Genomic DNA, 18,709 nt, shown 5'->3' on the forward strand with positions numbered 1-18,709 from the left:
TGGTCTGTGCAATACTGGGAAATGCAGTAAGCCACGAGTTTGCTGCTTCTAAAAGAAGGTTATGAATGAGTTTGACCTATATGGGTTACAAAAGAAATATTAACTTTCCCTGGAAGGATGGTAATTAGGATGTACATAGAGAGCTGTGTTTATTCTCTGAAATAAGGGATATTTTTTCATGTATTTCAGCTTACCTTCCTCTGCTGGATAAACTCTCTGTGCAACCCTCCATTAAGCCTACAGTAAATCAATCCCTTAGTGAATGCTTTTCTTTTAAACCATTATTATCTTGTCTTTAGTCACTGTTATCCCTTCTTTCCCAGGCAGAAAAAAACCTCTCAGCCGCTTAACTCTTCTCCTCATTGCAGCAGGCCAGAATTTCATACCATGGGGTAATTTCAAACCCTTTATTACTGCATGACACATGAAATGCACCCCAAAGCAAAAGCAAAGCCACACAACCCGAAAACTGTTCCGAGGTGCTATCAAAATACCCTGAGTTACCATCAAAATAACCCAAGTTACTATGAAAATACCCCAAGTTACTATCAAAATAGCCCATGGTACTATCAAAACAACCCGAGTTACTATCAAAATACCATGAGACATCCACCTGTGCATGCAATAAAAGCGTCCAGCAGAGCCCACTGCGGGTGGCTGTAGCTCCTGATGGCAGCAGGAGGCAAAGGCAGGGTCTTGGAGCCCAAATCCCTCTGGAAGGACTGGAAGCATGGAGAGGCAGGAGGCTCCTAGACATACTGGCTTTTGGAGTAGGAGCTGCCGGTCAGGCTGGGAGATGGGCAGTGGTGTGGGATGGAGTGTCCGCAGCTCCCGGGCTTCCCGGCGTGGCTCCAGAGGCAGCAGAACACAGAGCCGGCGGCCAGCAGGCACAGGGCAGCCCCCCAGCCCAGGTACAGGGCTGTTCCCAGCTCCCTTTTCTGGGCAGCATTCACCATGGGGTTGTAGAAGTCACTGATGATGGACTTGGCCACCCAGCAGAGCGGGATGAGTGCCATGACGCCTGACAGGAGGAACAGGGGCCCGGCGGCCGCAGCTCTGCAGCCCTCGGGTGTCCGGCAGCTCCATGTGTTCTTGGTGCTCCTCGTTGTCCTTGTGGTCCTTGTGATCCTGGTGCTCCTGATGGCAAGGATGGCAGCCAGGAGAGCCATGAGGGCCATGGCTGTCCCCGCACACATCAGTGCCCTTGCTGCCCTCAGGGCCGGGCTGAGGCCCAGCGCCGAGGCGTAGGGCTGGCAGAGCATCCGCAGGTCGGGCTGCCGGGAGCAGTGCACCCACAGCCCCTCCCAGGTGTCCCCCAGCACGATGAGGTTGCTCTCAATGAAGGCAGACACCCTCCACTGCGGCATGGTGGTGACAGCCAGCGTGCCAGCCAGGCCGGTGCCGCCCAGCAGCAGCGCCACGGCCTGCACCGCCATGACAGCCATGCTGCCCCGAGCAGCTTTGGGTGCTCTGTCCCTTCTGCAAGGGAGCTTTCACACTGCTGCACTTCCTGGGTCTGTCCTGAAATTGGGAATATTCCACCTGAGCTCGGTGGCAAAGTTCCAGGGGGAAGCAGAGCCAGCTCCCTGCCACAGGGCCCCTGCTTCCAAAAGCACTTTTGTTCGGATGCTCTGGGGAGAGCGCTGCAGACAGAGGATCCAGGGACAAAGCAAATCTAAAGGATAAAGAGAGAGTAACCCTAAACCTGGAACAGCTCTGCAGGGGACGAGCAAAGCTGCAAAACACTGTTTCAGAGGGAGAGAGGAGACTCAAATCTGCCAGTACCTCTACACATACATAGCTCTAGACATTTCTCTTGTTCCACATGGAGCTGTGGGAATAGGCAGGATTCCAGAGATATCCATGTGCTTAAAGGATTGCACATTCAGCTCCTCAGGATGGGATTTAGGCCGTGTAACAAATTGTTTTCCTGTGCAAAAGTCAGCAATTAGCCTGTGATGGAAGGGCAAGGGGAAGCATTGGTGCCCTAAGACCTGTGAGAGCTACTCCTGTACAAATACTTTAGAAAAACATCACTTCAATTAAAAAAAAACCCAACCAACCAAAAAAACCCCACAACCCTTAAGAATTATGGCAAGAAGGCGAACTGTTCATTGATATGTTCTTGTGTGATGTGATCTTTCTTTCTTTCTCTCTCTCTTTCTCTCTTTCTCTATTTCTCTCTTTCTTTCTCTCTTTCCTGGAAAATGCCAGGTGAAAAAAATTGTGAAAAATCAAAGCAACAGAAACTACAGTTAAAAATCTAAGACAAAACCCCAAACAGACATGGAACAGTAGATCCTTTTTACAAACTCTTATAGCTGTGGATGTGTGCATGAAATATTCAGCCTAATCTCTGAATGTGCCCTAACATGGGAAATAAAAACCCAGGCATAAAGTAGGATTCTTTTGTGGTGAAATAGAACTCCATATGTTAAGAGAAAACCTAATTTGTTACACGGTAAAAGAACAATTTAGGCTATAACTACCTAGATATTGAAATACAAGCCTGCTGCTGTTCATTTGAACTTTCCTGCCTCTAGTTTTTCTCTTGCCATTTATATCTCTTCAAAACCAAGAAAGCAAATGTAAAAGTGCTAAATGTGCCAGCTCGTTGGCATATCAGAGACAGAGAAGGATAAAAGTCCCATTTACAGGGAATATTTTATGCTCCCCAAGTGTGTTTCTGTGTGTAAAACCACGGTTAGGAGGGAAGGCAAAGGAAGAAGCATTTTACAAATCTTTCCCTATTCAGCTTGCTTTTCATATCCAGTGACTTTCCCAACCTCTGCTGTTCATAAAAATATGGAAAAATGGGGAAGGCAGGCAGGGGACCTCTCCTTCTGCTTCTGGCCCCTTGAGCCCTGATCTGTGTTTTTGGTTTTGTTTGGCTTTGCCTGCTGCAAACTTGTCCTGTCATCCAGCCCCATCCCTGCTGGGGGTCTGGGTACAGAACTTCAGGAAAAGTGAGCCCGGAAAATTTTTGGATGACCAAATCCCTGGAATCACAGAATAATTCAAGTCAGAAGGAGCCTCTGAACATCATCTCATCCGACCCAGGCTTGGAGCCTTCAAAATCACGAGGTGGAGAACTCAAACAAGATCCATATCCGTCATCAAAAATGTCCCAAACTTTTCCTGGGGGAAGAGGGTGGTTAAACCCTGCTCCCCCAAGGAGGATTTTGAGGAGAGCCTATAAATGCACAGCATTTCCCTGCTAAACTGGATTTGACATATTCAGTACATCATAATGCAATTATCATTGCATGGCTCTGCAGCCCCACGGTTGCCACTCAAACAGCAAAGGAAAAGCTCCCATCCTGAGCAGAACAAATAAACAGGCACTTCAATAATACATCAGGAGGTAAACACAAATGTGGTGCAAGCAGCAGGACTGATTTCTCTCAGAGGCTGCTGAAGTTCTAATTTACAGGACATGGAAAATAATTAGCTGAGCAAATATAATTTAGCCACGTTATTGATTAATTTACAAAACCATTAAAGCTCCCATATAAATTCATGGTAAGATTGTGTCTGCGTCAAGGATTCAGTATTTGTACATTCTTGGAAGGATTAAATTTAAGTGCCTTATCTTGCTCAAAACCATTTTGGGGAGGAAATGTGGGGAAATCTTATTTAATGTTATGAATTGCATCTGCTTGTTTATAATTAAAACACAGGAAAGGGGCAAGTCAGGAATCTCATTATTTGTTCTTCTCTGTATTCAAACATGTCATTTCATCATGGGGAAATATCAAAAATGCCTCTGAGTAGCTAATCATAGCTCACTGTCAGCCACAGGATCCTATTAGTGTTAGAAAACAAATATGTATATGCATAATTTAACCTTTCCTTTCCCTTTCCACCTCCTTTTTTTCCCATTTCCCACTATTTTAAGGAATTAATATCCTTGAAGTTTACAACTTTCCTGTACAACCTGTGTATTTTCCTGCTCAATGTTCCCAGCTCTTGCTCTCCTTCCATTTCTCCTCTCATGAGCAGGTGAGAGCTGCAGGCACTTTTATTCTCTATATTTGGACCTAAAATGTCCTAAAAATATGGACCTAAAGCAACTCCAGCACTGCTTGGGCAGAAAATACACAGGATTTTGTGTGGGACCAAGAAGGGTTTATTCCCCACCATTCCATGGCTTTCCTTCCACGTGCTGTTCTCTTTGGGGACGAGATCACCCTGTCACAGTCCCATTTCTCACAGCTCCTCTGGGAATCCACAGCCCCCAGGTCCCTGCTCTGACCTATCTGCAGCCATTGAAGGTGTTTTGGAACAAAAAGCACCAGGAAAATGTGTTTTAAGCACAATGTTCTTCCTGAGCACTCAGCAGCGTTTCATTTCTGAGTTAGGAAGTGCTGAGGGGGAGGTGGGGACAGGGGGACAAGTGGCTGCTCAACACCTCCAAAAATCTCACCCTGCATCCACGGGGGAGTGAAAGAGCCCTGATTATTGGTGCTGCAGTGAGAAAGCAGAGGAGTGGTGATGACAGACAAGCTGCTGGGCATTTTCTCTCCTGGCAGGCTGTCACTGCTGTGCCAGTGGCTGTGCACCATCACCTGGCAGTGACTTTCCTGCAGGACCTTGTCCCTAATGTCCCTTGGCTACCCGTGTGACAGCATGGAAGAGAATCTCATGCCTAATATCCCAAATAACTGCACAGGTTTGCTTCTCCTGCTCCTCACGCTTTCAGTCCCACCTATAAAACAGGTGACAGTGTGATGATGCTCCCCTTGGATTAGCAGTGGTGCAGGAAATTCAGTTTCCCTGGTTTTACCTTCCGTTTGTTTTGTGAGGTGCTAATGCAGGACATTTGCAGAGACACTGCTCAAAAACAGGATTTCTGAAGTGGCTGAAGAGCATCAGAGGCTACAACTCCCTGAAATCTCTGGCTCTGAGAGAGAGCTGAAACCTCAGATGGATACAAATACTGCCTAAGCTGATTTGATTAGAAGTTTTACATCTCTGGACAAAACCCATCATTTGTGGTCCTTCTGCTCCAACCTATTGGAGCCTGCAACACCATATTACGTTTTATTTTCTTTTCTAACAGGTCCCCAGGCTTTTGTATTCAGCATTCCTGACATTCTTGCTGTGAAGGGCTGCCCAGCCTGACTCACAGCACTTCCACAAGTGTGACATGACAGCTCATTAAAAAAAAACCACTGGTCTGTTGTGGCTCAGGAGCCTCAATGACTGCAGCAGGATTTCGCAGGTGGGAATCAAAGCAAAACTTCAGTTCTACCTGCTTGCCTAGAACCTGTGTTGAGAGTTCAGCAGAGAAAATCCAGGCTGGGCAACGAATGGATGGAAAGCCCCTGTGCTCTACAGTATTGCAGCTTTCCTCGGCAGATTAAAAGGAGAAAAAAAAAAAAAAGAAAAAAAAAGTAACTTTTGGTCAAATGCCCTAGGCAAAATCAGTACTGTTGGCTTCTATCCAGAATTTAAAGACTAAATGGATAATGGCTGGGAAACGTGTTTGCACCCATGGCAAACTCTCATCTGTTGTGTTTTTGCATTTCTACAATAAATTTATGAAACAGGTGTTGTTAAACCACGACTTGCCTCCTGCAGGAAAGGAGAGAACAAAGAATAGTTCTTGTGAAATGTTCTTGTGACAAACCAGCCATTCTGTGGTTCCATTCTGTGGTGGCTTCTGCAGCACTGTCATTGCTCAGTGACAGATTTTTGTGCAGCTCCAAGGAGAACAAACAAAGGGATGTGCTGGAGATGGGTGAAGGGGACGAGGAATATGAGAGGAAAAACACAGCCCTTCACTTCTAACCCTTTCTCTTCCCTCTCCTGCAGTGTCCCAAATAATCCTTATCCAAATATTTTATTCTGAAGCTGTGTTGCCTCTTATCTTGTTACACCATGTTTTTGTATTTGATCTTAATCTTCCTCTATTTAGCTTGTACCAGCCTCTGGCCTTTTCACATTTAAGGATTTTCTGTCTGCAGAAATTTCCCATTAGGAGTGGGGGGGGAAAATGTTTCTGTGGATAAATTATCACACAGGATCCAACGTTATGTGTAGGGGGAAAAAAACAAAAGATGAGGCCATTTTAGCATGAATTCATTTTCCTAAAGCTTAAAGAAAAGTCACATCATTTATTTTCCTTATGATGCTCTTTTCCATGGGATGGAGGCAGTGCAGTGAAATCACACCAATTTACAATATTGCAGCACTCCAGACTCCAGGCTGCTCTCTCCAGAGTGTGCCTCCAGCTCCCATAAACAGCTCTGGAGTCCTCTGGAGGAAACATTTACTTTATAATTTCACCACAAACTGGAGAGTCAACATCAGCTCTAGTGTTGCTAAATTATTCCCCCCTCACAAAAGCAGCTGTGAAAGAACATTATCATTACAGATCCCAAACAAGCTTTTTTTTTTTGGTTGTTGTTACAAATTCTCATTTAAGACTGTTGATGAATATTAATTCTCATTATCCCAAAATACCACAGAATGTTCATCCAATCATGAATTCCTCATAAAGATAATCAGGACTTCATGTTTGCAGCCTTCCAGGACCTACAAGACAAATGGAGAGAGACTGTTTACAAGGGCTTGGAGGAGCAGGACAAGGGGGAATGGCATCAAAATGAAAGGGAGTGGGTTTGGATGGAGTATTGGGAAGGAATTGTTCCCTGGGAGGGTGGGGAGGCCCTGGCACAGGGTGCCCAGAGATGCTCTGGCTGCCCCTGGATCCCTGGAAGTGTCCAAGGCCAGGCTGGACAGGACTTGGAGCAGCCAGGGATGGTGGAAAGTGTCCCAGCCCATGGTGTTCCTTCCAACCCAAACCACGTTTTTATTTGAGCAAAGATAGGAATTATTGAACTGAAATAGCTGCAAAAGCTGTGCAAAATATTTACAGTGAGTGATGAGTCCTCAGGCTTTTATTTCCAGGAATTTGGCCTCAGCTTTGCCAGCTGCATCACTTCACAAAGACCTCCTCCCACTCAGCCACCCTCACACCAGGCTGCCTCAGGTTTGCAAAACCCAGGCAGAAAATGAAGGCACCGGGGTCAGGCAGAGCTGGGAGAGAAACTAAATCTGCTGTAATGAATTCTGCCTGGCTGTTTCATAATTCTGCTCTTGTAAAGCACCCAAACAAACCCACTCAGGATGTTTACTTCCAGACAGTGCAGGCTGGGGGTTTCATCAACCCAGAGCTCCACAGGCTGAGCAGTGCTGCAGTTGGAACCCAGGTTTGAAAGGAGACAGGAATGGCCCTCAGATATCTGAGTGCATCCTGGATCAAAGGGAGATGCTGAACGCCTGAATTCAGGTGATAACATGGTAATTCTTTTCAAGTGGGATGAAAACTGTCCCTGCTCTCCGAGGGTCTCTTTGACTGCTGGAGAGCAGCAGGGCTGTGCAGCACAGCCAACCTCTCAGCCACACTGGGACTGAGATGTGTCACATCCTCACAGCTCCTGGGGCTGCTCTAGGGCAAATGTGGAACATCTTGTCACACCAGGACAGCAGCTGCCTTTGGTTTGTCCTGGATGGATGGAAAATGAATGTGGGAACCTCAGGAGCAGCTGAATGGCTGCAGCCATGCTTGTCAAGGCTGCTGCTTTGGGAAATCCCTCAGGAAGCCATCCGTTAGTGGATTTGGAGGAATTCTTTAGAGGAATTCTCTCTGGAAGCCATCCCTTCCCAGAAGAGGAGAGTCCCCAAGAGGTGCCTGCTTTGTTTGTTTGCTCTGGCTCTCCTGGCTGGGCTCCTCAGGGAACCCTCGGGAATGCAGCTGTCTCCTGATGACAGTGCTGCCTGTTTTCCCAACTTCCCACTGCACCAATTATCCTCTCCCTGCTGCCTCAGACAGCAGCATCCCCTCCCTGCTTGGTTTTGCATGGAGGTTCAGGCCATGAAAGAGCTGCACCGGGAATTCCTGTCTCCAGTACCCAAACTGTCACCTCTTACTGTCATTGTCACTCAAGCACTTTGTGCACGTGTTATATTCATATTTTGTTATGCTTACTGTTTCATACTGCCTTGCACTAAGAAAAGCTTTCCCAGCGCAGCCAAAGGCTGGAAAAGATCCTTTACAGAGTCCCTGTTTTCCCTCTGGGGTGTAACCTGACTAAATGAGTCTAAGTGAAAGGTAGGTCAGGAATTTGAGGACAATTGCCACCTGTGTATGTCACAAGTTCTCACACAGCCCCTCGTGGGAGGTTGCTGCATGATTCTGGCACTGCACCATACCAGATAGTGCTGGATTTTCTTCAGGGAAATCACGGGGTTTTATTGATGCAGTGTTAGCACAACACGATGGAAAATTAGGTACATGATCACTGGTGCCTTGGTCAATGCTGTGATTCTTTGTTTTTAATAAAGTCTGTTTTGATTAATTGATGCCAGCAACACACCACTCTTTATTTCAGGATTTATCTTCCAGTGCTTTGCCTTTGAGCACTCACAGCTCGCTGTGCCAGCTCCACGTCAGTTCTGTCCTGTTGTCATTTCCCAGTTTGCATGAAAGCCAGCTGGACAGGGGGATTGTGGAGTCAGAGAATCACAAAAAGATTTCTTGGGCTGGAAAGGACCTCAAAGCTCATCCAGTGACACCCCTGCCATGGGCAGTGACACCCCTGCCATGGGCAGGGACACCTTGCACTGTCCCAGGCTGCTCCAAGGACTCAAGCTGTGTTTACTGAGAAGCTCTGAGCAGCTCCAGCCTAAGGATTGCTTTCCTGGTGCTCTGCAGCCCTCACAGAAGCAGGAGAGGCGTGCTGGATGTGCTCCCTGCCTGATTATCCCCTTCTAAATCTTGGCAAACCCTGCTGGGATCTCAAGGGCCGATTCAGCCCAGCAAATAACTCCAGTGCTTGTTGTTAACACGTCCCAGGAGCGTGGAACAAAAGGTACAAGGCATTTGTTGCTCCCCTCTCCTGCATTAAAAGCGGTTCTCAGACGAGCTGTTCCTCACCACAAATTCATTACAAAGGAGAGGCAAAGCCAAATGAAAGTCCCACGTTTCCCTGGGGAAGCACAATCCATTTCCAACCCCTTTTTTGTTCTTAATTTGGCTTTTCTGTAGACAGCCAGCCTCGGGGTGAAGCAGACAGAGCAGAGCTATGGGCTGTTCCATTCCAATTCCCAAGCCATTCAGAAAGCCTGAGGTTCCCTGTTCTCCAGTTTCCCATGCAAAAAGAGGGGAAGAATGGCAGGAGAGGTGGGAAAAATTACCACTTCTCCCACAAAAGATGGACAATTGGGTCTCTGAGGTATGGAAAGCTCCAGCTTAAATATAATAATTAGCAGAGGACAGAAGGGGAAGCCTCTTTCAGAACAAAGAGTGATTACCAGGGAGGCCTGGCTGGAGAGGTTAATGGGAGTTTGTAATGAGAGGAGAACTCGGGGAGGATGCAGAGAGAGCAATTTAATCAGCCCTGGGGTGGAGGGGTCACAGCCAGCTCCAGGCAAGGCAGTGGAATATAAAACACAGGCATTAAAACACCAATGAGGGAGGCAGTGGAGCCAAAATACAGGTGGGGAGTTAGTCACTGTGTTTCTCCAGACTGCTGGGTGCCACCAACCCAAAACCTGTTCCCTCCACTCACCTGGGAACTGCAAACAAACAGAAATGTCTTGTCCATGTACTGCAAATGCCTGGAGCCCTCCAGAAGGGGGGCAGGTTACCCAGAAATGCCCAGCCCTGCAGGGATGTGGCTGGCAGGGGGAGGAACATACAAACATTTTGGAAAAAACAAACCAAAACACACGCAAGAAAATATTTACCACCTGTGAAAAACGAGAAATGCAGGCAGAGAAAAAGTGGCAGTGAGGGGAGGCCAGGGTAAGGCTTGGCAGAAAGGGAAGAGGGTGTTAAATCTTCCAAGAGAAGAGCAGAATAAAGTAGGAAGTGGGAAAAAACAGAGTCCCACCGAGGGGGAGGAGGAGGAGGAGGGCAGCTCAACTGTTCCAAAGCCCCAAAAATGGGAGTTAGTGCTGCCCTGGGATTTCTGGGCTCTGTCCATCTGCCTGTTTACACTTCTCAGCCACACACCACCCCAAGCCCTGCAGGAACATCACTCCTACACCAGGCTGCTCGGGTGGCTCTGCATGTCCGTGTCCTCACCCGTAAATGGGACAGCAGAGGAATGAGAGGTGGCACCAGGCAGGAGGTCTGGAACTAGCTGAACAAGGTGTAGGGGGTGTTTGAATCCATGTTGGGCAAATCTGAGGGGTTTATGGGCCTCTTCTCCCAAAACAAACAGGTTCCTTCTTTCTCCTATTTTCCTAGTAGGAAATCCTGTTTTTTCCTGTCTTCCCAGCCTGACAAAATCTGCAATTAATACTGAGGAGGAGGATGGATCAGCCTTTATAATATAAAGACAGAACCTGATGAAGATGTATCGATCGGAGGGTGAGCAGCAAAGAGGAGAGGGGAATGTCACAGCAGAGGTGAGTGACACAGGGTTATTCCAGGCTGGAATGAGTAGCCAGCCCTCAGCTGGAGAGGGACACCCCTGCAATCTCCTTGCTGCGGGAGCTGCTGATGAGGAAGAGTGAGTTCCCTGCTGGCAGCTGAGGCGTGGGCACCAGCGGAACTGAACTCACACTTCCAGCCAAATATTTCCCTGAACCTCCCCAAAGTGCCTTTAGTACCTCAGCGCTTTCATGGGGAGCTGATTTGATTTCCTTCTAGTGCCACCAGCTGCTTCACACACAAAAACAGTTGGCTGGGAACTGCTGAACACTGACTTTCAGTGCAGCATCCTGCCAGGGTTCCTGCAGGAGAAGGTGGAGAAGGAGTTCTTTCCTTCCTCAGCATCTCCAAGGATGGCTCATTTGACCCCTCTTGATCTTTTTATCTGCAAACAACCTTCCCTGTTCACCCTCTCCTTGACTGGGGATTGAATCCACTTCACCCACATCCCTCTGGTGTCATTCCTTTGGAAAATCACTGCTCACCCAGAAACCATTCCATAATTCCCATTATCCCTGTTGTCTCTCTCAGTGCTGTTCCTGCATCAGTGCCTCCCCTGCAAAGGGACAGATGTGACAGGTTTGGGATGCAGTGAATTGTCACCTCTCTTTTCCCATTTTTGGATCATCTGGGAGCACCCTGAGCAGCAGGAGCTCCCCACACACATCCCCCAGGATGTGCCTGCTTAAAGCTGACCATTAATTTGTGCTCTCATTTCCTTTTAATGAAGCTGTGCACAGACCTTCCCCCTGCCCCTGTGGCTCTTCAGTCCTGGTGCTGAGGGACCTTGTTAAAACAGCCTCAGAAAATTATCAATTAAAAGAATCACCCTTATAGATGTGCTTGTAAGGAAAAGTGTGTGAATTATACTTTTTTTTTAGTCTTCTCAAGCCATATCCAAGGCAGTGAGCCTTCTGGCAGGAATTCATGGAATACCAACAGTAAAATTCTGCCTTCAGAACTTCACGTGTGCAGCTTCACAGCTAAATAATTCTGCAATTGCAGAATGAACTTCTCATTTCCAGCACAGTTTGTGCTGCTCTGAGCACTTCCAGAGAGCTGATTTCACGAGAAATGCAAGAATAAACTGTGAAATAACCTACAAATAAAACAAACTTCGGGTGTTTGGTGTTTCAGTGTGAGTTTGGCATTCCTGTTTGGGAAAATATTCTCTCTTTAAAGCTATTTTAACACAGACAGCACACCCTTCCTACTGCACTGAGAGTTCCATTCACTTCTGAATTACCTGATTTTGTCTGTTGGTTCAATAAAACCCTAGCAAGGTCTGAGTTCATGGTTTTTCCTCAGAAGCCCATTTTTATCCATCTTTTGGAAAATCACAAGCAAAAGCAATACACCAGTTCCCTAAAGTGCAGGAGAGGAGGATCTGAACTCATGGTTTTTGGTCCCAGGATTTTTAAGGTTTATGTTTTTTTGAACTGGTGATCTTTGGTCTCAGGATTTTTAAGGTTCTAAAGCCAAGAGCTCACAAATTCTGGGGCCAAGGTTTTACCCATTCCCTCCTTTGGATGTTCTCCAACAGCATTTTATTCTTCTTATATTGCAGTGCCCAAAACTGCACCCAGTTTTTGCAGCAAGTAACAGCAGGTGAGTGAATAAACCTGACAGAAAATGCAGGGGGAAAAAAGTGCTTTTCAGTGCTTATTTCAGGCCAGAGAAGACTGAAAAACTCATCTTGCTTTAAACAAGTGCAGCAGAGGTGGTGAGTAGCCATGGACACATCCTGTCCCTCCCAGTCCTCCAGCACAGTATTTAAATATTTTATCTCTTTCCTGCACTCAGGATTATGTATTAGGAGAAGGAAGGATCTGGAAGATTGTTTTCCTGTGTCCTTGTTAAGCTTCTCTCTCTCAAGCCTGATGCCCATATGGCCTGTTAATAATGCAGCACCATAATTTAACACAGTTTGCCTTCAAATAAATCCCAAAGTAAGCATGGGCCAGGATAATGCTCCCTTAATAGGAAGAGCATGGCCCAGAGGGAACCAACCAGCAAATCAAACCATAAATGTGGAAATCTGGGGGGAAAATACAGCCTTTCTCAAGCACTTCAAAAGTTATTATTATTATTATAGTTGTTGTTATTATTATTATTGTTATCATTGTTATTTTGGTTGTTGCTGTTATTATTATTACTATTATTGTTATTGTTATTGTTATTATTATTATTATTATTATGTTGAGCTTACATCCCATCAGTGTTCATAAAATGGAACTTTTTATGCTGCTGGTGCTGGGGAGGAAGCAGATCCCAGAGATCTCCTCAAATACCTGCAGCTTTCAGGGAACTGAAATATTATTGCAACCCTGGAACCAATGGCTTTCCAGAAAAACTCCTTCCAAACAGCACAGGTGGCCTGGAAAGAGATTAAAAAATTCAAGGTTCAGGAAGGCAGGGTCAGTTCAGAAGGCAAGGTCAGAACAGTTCCTGCTCTGGAGCAAAAAATTCTTCCCCCACCTCAAATGGCAAGGGAGGGAAATTTGCCCTTTCTTCCCCCCTTTTTTTGGGAATTACACTCCAGGAGTGCCATAGGAGGGATGGAGAAAGCCCAGGGCAACCCTCACAGCACATCTTTTACAGAGCTCCATGAGGAAACAGCAAAGGAGTGACCGCTGATAATGCTGTTTGAAAATTATATTTATGAAATAAAAATAGAAATAAATTAATAAATATAGATTTATGAAATTTATATATACACCTCGCATGCCTGTTTGCCAAGAACAGCCCTAAAAGTCCCTGGCAGCAGCCTCACAGCCCAAACCTGAATCCCAGGAAAGCTGGGATTCCAGGAAAGCTCCCTGAAATCCTGAATCCCAGGAAAGCTCCATCCCCCTGCAGCTCCCTGAGGGACCATTTGCTGTATTGATTACATGGCAACCGATGGCAAACCCACATTAGCCATCCACAGAGAGGCTTAGGTTTTGGCTAAGGATTAATTTAAGAGTTTTTATGTGATGCAGGCAAATCTACTTTAGCTTTGCAAGACCCTAACATTCCCAGGTCTGAGGGAATTTGCCGTACAAAAATCCGCTTTTCCCCGTGCTTAGAGCGTGTACAAGAATATTATAAAGCATAATTCTTCATGATCTACTCAGTGCTGGAGTGCCCCAGTTCCACCAGATTCTGGAGATTTCAACTTCCCAGCTCTATCACTGCCAATGGTTATATTTATTGCTGTTTCCAACTTACCTAAAAAGGTTTCTCCAAGTTTTTTTGTTTATCTTTCCAAGTTTCTTCTAAAGGAAGAAATAGCAACACAGATGACCAGAAAAGGAAGTTGCCTGTGGACTCCCACGAAGGGTTTTCATCCCTGCTGAGTCCTCAGATCTTACTTTTTAAGGGAGATTTTTACCTGCTGGACCAGAAGGACTTGGGGACATGATGGTTAGCTACAGACACTGATATTTTTGGCAAAGAACGACAATGGGATATTTTGAAGTACCTACAAAGCCCTGTGCAGCCCTGGAGGTGTCCAGGGAATTCCTGGCTGTGGCACTCAGTGCTCTGGGCTGGGGACAAGATGGGCATTGGGCACAGGATGGACTCAATGGGCTGGGAGGGCTTTTCCACCCTAAATGACCCAGAAATCCTGATTCTGAAATGGTTCCACTTCCTGCTCCCCTTTATCTATTCCAAGCCACCGATCTGTGTGTGAATTCTGGGTGGGTTGCTGCTGCCTCCTGTGCACACAGCACTTCCCCAAAACATATGTTTGTGTTTGGTCTGAGCAGGGTTGTGTCAGTGCAAGACAGACCCTGGAATTACACAGTTTGGAGTGTGGAGGTGTTGCATCTGTTCATTTGTGCTCTTGGCTCCTCTGGGCTGTGCCTTCAGTGTGGGCTTTGTGAACACCTTTTTCACTCAGTGATTCAAACCAGGGCCCTGCTGTTGGCAAGGCTCTGGAGCCCTGTGACATTGGTTATTGTCACAATACTCACAATAAATAAATAGAATTGTGTTTTAGCTGGGTCAGAGGGCAGCCTGGGGTTGGTTCTGCTAGCTAGGAAACAAATTTAACATTCATTAAAGGCATGGAGCCAGAGCGTGGTGAGGACGGTGCCAGCTGAGTGCTGCAGGTGAAATTCAGGCAAAGGACATGGGAAAAATACAAAATACAAATATTCCCTGATATCCCTAAATACACCTGCACAGCTTTCCCTTATGTTGCTTGATCCCACTGGTAAGAGTTGAGTTCTGGCAACTCAGCTCTCCCCAAAAGATCATTTTGCTCACAGGAAATGGTGTTTCCAGACAAACTCTGAGTTGTCTCAAAACCTGGGATTGAGGAGGACTGAAGTAAATCCAGTGAACTGCATTGTAATCTGGCTGTACAGAACTTAAAATGGGTAAAAGATCATGCTGGAAATTCATTTCAGTCCATACATTCATGGGGAGTGAGAGCCAGGAGAGTCACGCCTTGGGAATTGTGAGGACCTCCATCAAATCACTTATTCCTGCCAAATGCAGAGAGCAACTTCATTAAGGTTCTAAAAAAAAGCCCTCGTATGCAATCAGGATCCCATTATTAAGAGAGAAACCCATTATTGCAGTGACCCTACACCTTTCAGAAGACACAAAATTGTTCTGCAGACAGATGGGAAAATAGCCTTTAATGAGTCACCTTTTGGCAGGAAAGAGTGAAAGCTATCTGGATCTCAAGAATTCTGAAAGTTTTTTAAAGAATGTTTTAGTTTCACAGAGCTTAAGACTTAGACATGTCACCCGTAGTTGCTTTTTAAAGCACCAGGCTGGGATGGGATGAGAAGCTCTATGAGCTCATCCCAAGGATCCATGGCTTTTTGTGGCAGATGGATTGCAGCCACAGCAGACTGTCAGGGAAAAGGTCATGCCCTGAAAATGCAAACCAATTTCTTACATTTTCAATGTCAAATTGAAAATTCGCAGTTTAAAATGGGAATTAAAATCTGCAGTAAAACAAAGGAGGCTTTGCTGGATATTAAATCAGATCTCATCAGGCAAATTTTGGCCTCTGCTCAGCCAAAGCATTGCACCATTTGGGTGTAAAAATGTTATCTCCAATGGGTTATTATTTTATAGCATCCTGTTTCTTACCCACAACATGCAGAATGCACAACAGCATAGTGCAAAGACTTCCTCCTGCCAGGGCCTTCGTCACTCTCATGGCAGCTTCTCTCTCCTGATTGTCAAAAAACCCCCAAAAATCAAAACATAATGTGGAATAAAAATAACACAGAGCGTGGAGAGGGGAAACACACATGGGAAAGTATGGGATGAAGCCATATTATTGCTCAGGTAAGATCAGGATTGGTACCTTTGGCTCTTGATTGTCCCCAGATTTATTCTGTGCCTTCCCTGGGTCCATCACTGGGGACACTCCGATGGCTCAGTGCTGGGAAATGAAGGGAAAGCTGTGCCTGGAGCTGGTGCAGCTGCTGATCCGATGTGAGAGGCTGAAATCATTGCTCCCTCAGCCAGAAATTCCCTCCCTGTCCCTGTGGATGCAATGGGATGAGGGAAGTGACCGGATGCGTGCTCCAAACCCATTATAATGTGAAACAGAATAGGTGGCTTTTATCACACTTGGGCTATTTCTGGCTCTAGGAAATGAAAATAAATCTCTCCTGTCACCTCAGCAGGCATGATTCTCCCTCTCTCTCATGGGCACTAAGAGCTTTTGACAAGGAAAGTACCTTTTATTTGAGGAAAAGGGGAGGAAGCGAAAATAAACTTAATGCAGTGCCTCAGAAACTCAGTCAACCACAGCATCACGAATGGAGCAGAGAGCAGCAGAGCCCAAAAGCAGCTCCTCCTTGCTGGGCCAGGCATTTCCCTGCTCACAGCCCCTGGCAGGGCTCTGGGAGGGGAATCCTCACCTTTCCAAGCAGGAATCTGCAGCAGCTCAGCACAGCACTCCACCTGAACCTTGATGTATTCCTTGTGCACTGCTCCTGAGCCTCTGTGTGATAGACTCTGTGTTTTCCTTCGTGTTGTCTTTTACACCAGTGGCATTTTATCAGGCTGATAATTCAGCTTTATAAGCATCCCCTGGTATCAGCATTAGTTGTGTCAAATCCCTTATCCGCCGCGTGAAAACAGACAGGCGTTTTGTTGAAACAATAAATCCATTATGTCAACACAATTAATTCTGTGCGCTGCCTAAAACATTCTGTCGAGGAACAAAAGGCATTAACTTAATATCTTTATCTAGTTGACAAAAAAGCAAATTAGTTCAGAGCCTTTGATGTCACTGTGGTTTACGCCAAGGAAAATCCTTGCTGTCGCCATCCCGTTTCACCATCATTTGGTGAGGAGTCAGGATGCAGGGTTGTGGTTGGTTCTGCAGCCCAAAAAGGAAGGGATTTGTTCCCTCCCTGCTCCTGCAGCACCAGCAGGATTTCTCATGGCACTTTGTGGTGTCATTATGGACCAAAGTCCTTCCAAAGTCACTGATGAGCACAAGGGTCTGGGGGCTCCAGGATTCCAAACGAGCTCAGCGCTCCATGTGCTCCCAATGCCTTGGGGAAAATCCCTCTCTTCTCACATGTAGGGAGCCACTGGAAATTAGAGATTCTGAGAATAGCCACAGCAGCACCTCTTTTCCTCACACTGAGAATAAAAAATATCTCTCTTGAAGGGGAGAAGGTTGTGAGGTGCAGAAATCTGGTAGCAGAACTAAGATGCTAATTAAAAAAAAAAAAAAGGTGCTTACAATAAACATCCAAGGCAAACTCAGAAATTCCACCTCATCCTATCTCCTCCAGGCTTCTCTCCCAGCCTCCCAGCAGCCAGGTTTTCCTGTTGCACCGAAGGCAGCAGTGCAGCTCCCCACGATGCAGATGGAATGATTGTGGATTGTGTGGCCATCAATAGACTCCTGATTAGCAATTTTTCTTCCATTTATGCCTGCAGTGATTAAGAAACATCCAGCTGTTTCTTTCATTTTTTATAAAACCTTTTTTAATCTTTTTTCCCCCTCTTCTGCTGGAAAAGGCTGTGTCTGGGTTGGTCTGTGCTCTGCTGTGGCCACACAGGGAGCTGGAGGGTTGTGAGCTGCTATGAGCTGAGAGTCTCCTGTGCTTCCCTTCGGGATTCCTGCAGGATCAGTATCTGAGTTTATCTCCCTCCTCAGGGGGTGGCAGAGCTGAGGCTGCAGGGTTCAGGATCTCCAGAGCTCAATTCCAGATGGATCCATCCTGCCATCCTTTGCAACTTTGATTTACCAGCCAAGGCTTCCTCATGTATTAGGGAGCTGCTGTCCCCTGTAAATAGATTTTTCTGTGACAGGTTTTGAGTTGTTGTCTCCACACTCCCATGGTACCAAATCCTCTTCTAACACCCTCTTTTTAGTGCCAGCAAGTCAGGCATGACTTTATTCCTGGCCAGGGTTTGTGTGTTTGGCTGACAAAATTCCAGCCTCCACACGGATGCTGATACAGAACTTTTTCACTTATTTAACACATTTTTAGCAAAAAAAAGAAAAAAAAAGAAATTCACATTCATTGGTTCTGAATGACATCATTCTCTTTCAATAATTAGTATTCTATCCTCTATTGGTTATTATTTCTCACTTCTCATGCTAATTAGTCCCTATTTTTAGTATCTTTTCCCTCCAATTTCCAAGACATACAGTGAGTCTGTTTTAGTCTCTTCTTTACCTTCTGGTCTCTGCAGAGTGTCATTGTGGTCTATAAATTCTGCATTCTGGATGTCCTGTCCAACCTCACCAATCCATTTCCTCTCCCAGGCTTTGCTCACTCGAGCACATCAGAGTTAGTTTATCAAAAGTTATAGTTTTGGTAATTTTCCCAAGCTGTTCCCACAAAAGCAACTTCTTACAACTTTGCTGAGAGTAATCTAAGAACAACCCACTATTTATAGTTGATATACATGTTGGTTATGATTAATTAAAGCAATGATTTTAAAAGGTAATTGAAACCATTAACTACAATTATTTACAAGCTCTCACCTGTTGCACCAGCTCAGCACTCAGAGGTGGCAGAGGAGCTGCCAGCAGAGCACACCCTGGGAAAATCCTTCTGCTGATCCAGTTCTGGAGGTGCTTTTCCAGTGGGAGGCAGATGCTGCTGTTCCCACAGGCACAGGGAGAAACTCTGGAAGCAGAATTCCTGCTTTTGGGAAATATTCTTCTCACTGTACTCGCAAATGCCCTGGGGAGCCATCCTGCCCTGCTGGGCTGGGATTTTCCTGCTTCCAGCTTGGAACTTCCCTGGTATCACATGGAATGCTTAGGCACAGGGT

The 18,709-nt window shown here is 46.0% G+C and overlaps 1 protein-coding gene and 1 long non-coding RNA gene across 3 annotated transcripts; one reads left to right on the forward strand and one right to left on the reverse strand.

The window, feature by feature from the left end:
- Positions 1-186: 186 nt before the first annotated feature.
- LOC146445623 (claudin-8-like) lies at positions 187-1,518 on the reverse strand. The gene has a single exon (XM_085063051.1). It carries the CDS (start codon positions 1,443-1,445, stop codon positions 750-752), a length of 696 nt encoding a protein of 231 aa, XP_084919177.1. The 5' UTR covers positions 1,446-1,518; the 3' UTR covers positions 187-749.
- Positions 1,519-8,601: 7,083 nt separating this feature from the next.
- LOC146445624 (uncharacterized) lies at positions 8,602-17,455 on the forward strand. Of its 2 annotated transcripts, none has more exons than XR_014855592.1 (4): positions 8,602-9,242; positions 10,293-10,422; positions 12,015-12,170; positions 13,699-17,455. It is a non-coding gene; the product is annotated as an uncharacterized LOC146445624 (long non-coding RNA). The 2 variants fall into 2 exon arrangements; XR_014855593.1 differs by having other exon boundaries at positions 8,602-8,879.
- The last annotated feature ends 1,254 nt before the right edge of the window (positions 17,456-18,709 follow it).

Source organism: Lichenostomus cassidix, chromosome 1 (assembly GCF_008360975.1).
Source record: "Lichenostomus cassidix isolate B80296 chromosome 1, HeHo_3.0, whole genome shotgun sequence".
Lineage (NCBI taxonomy): Eukaryota > Metazoa > Chordata > Aves > Passeriformes > Meliphagidae > Lichenostomus > Lichenostomus cassidix.

Bases quoted from the DNA above. Each gene is read 5' to 3' on its own strand.
- LOC146445623 (XM_085063051.1), bottom strand. From the start codon at position 1,445: ATGGCTGTCATGGCGGTGCAGGCCGTGGCGCTGCTGCTGGGCGGCACC.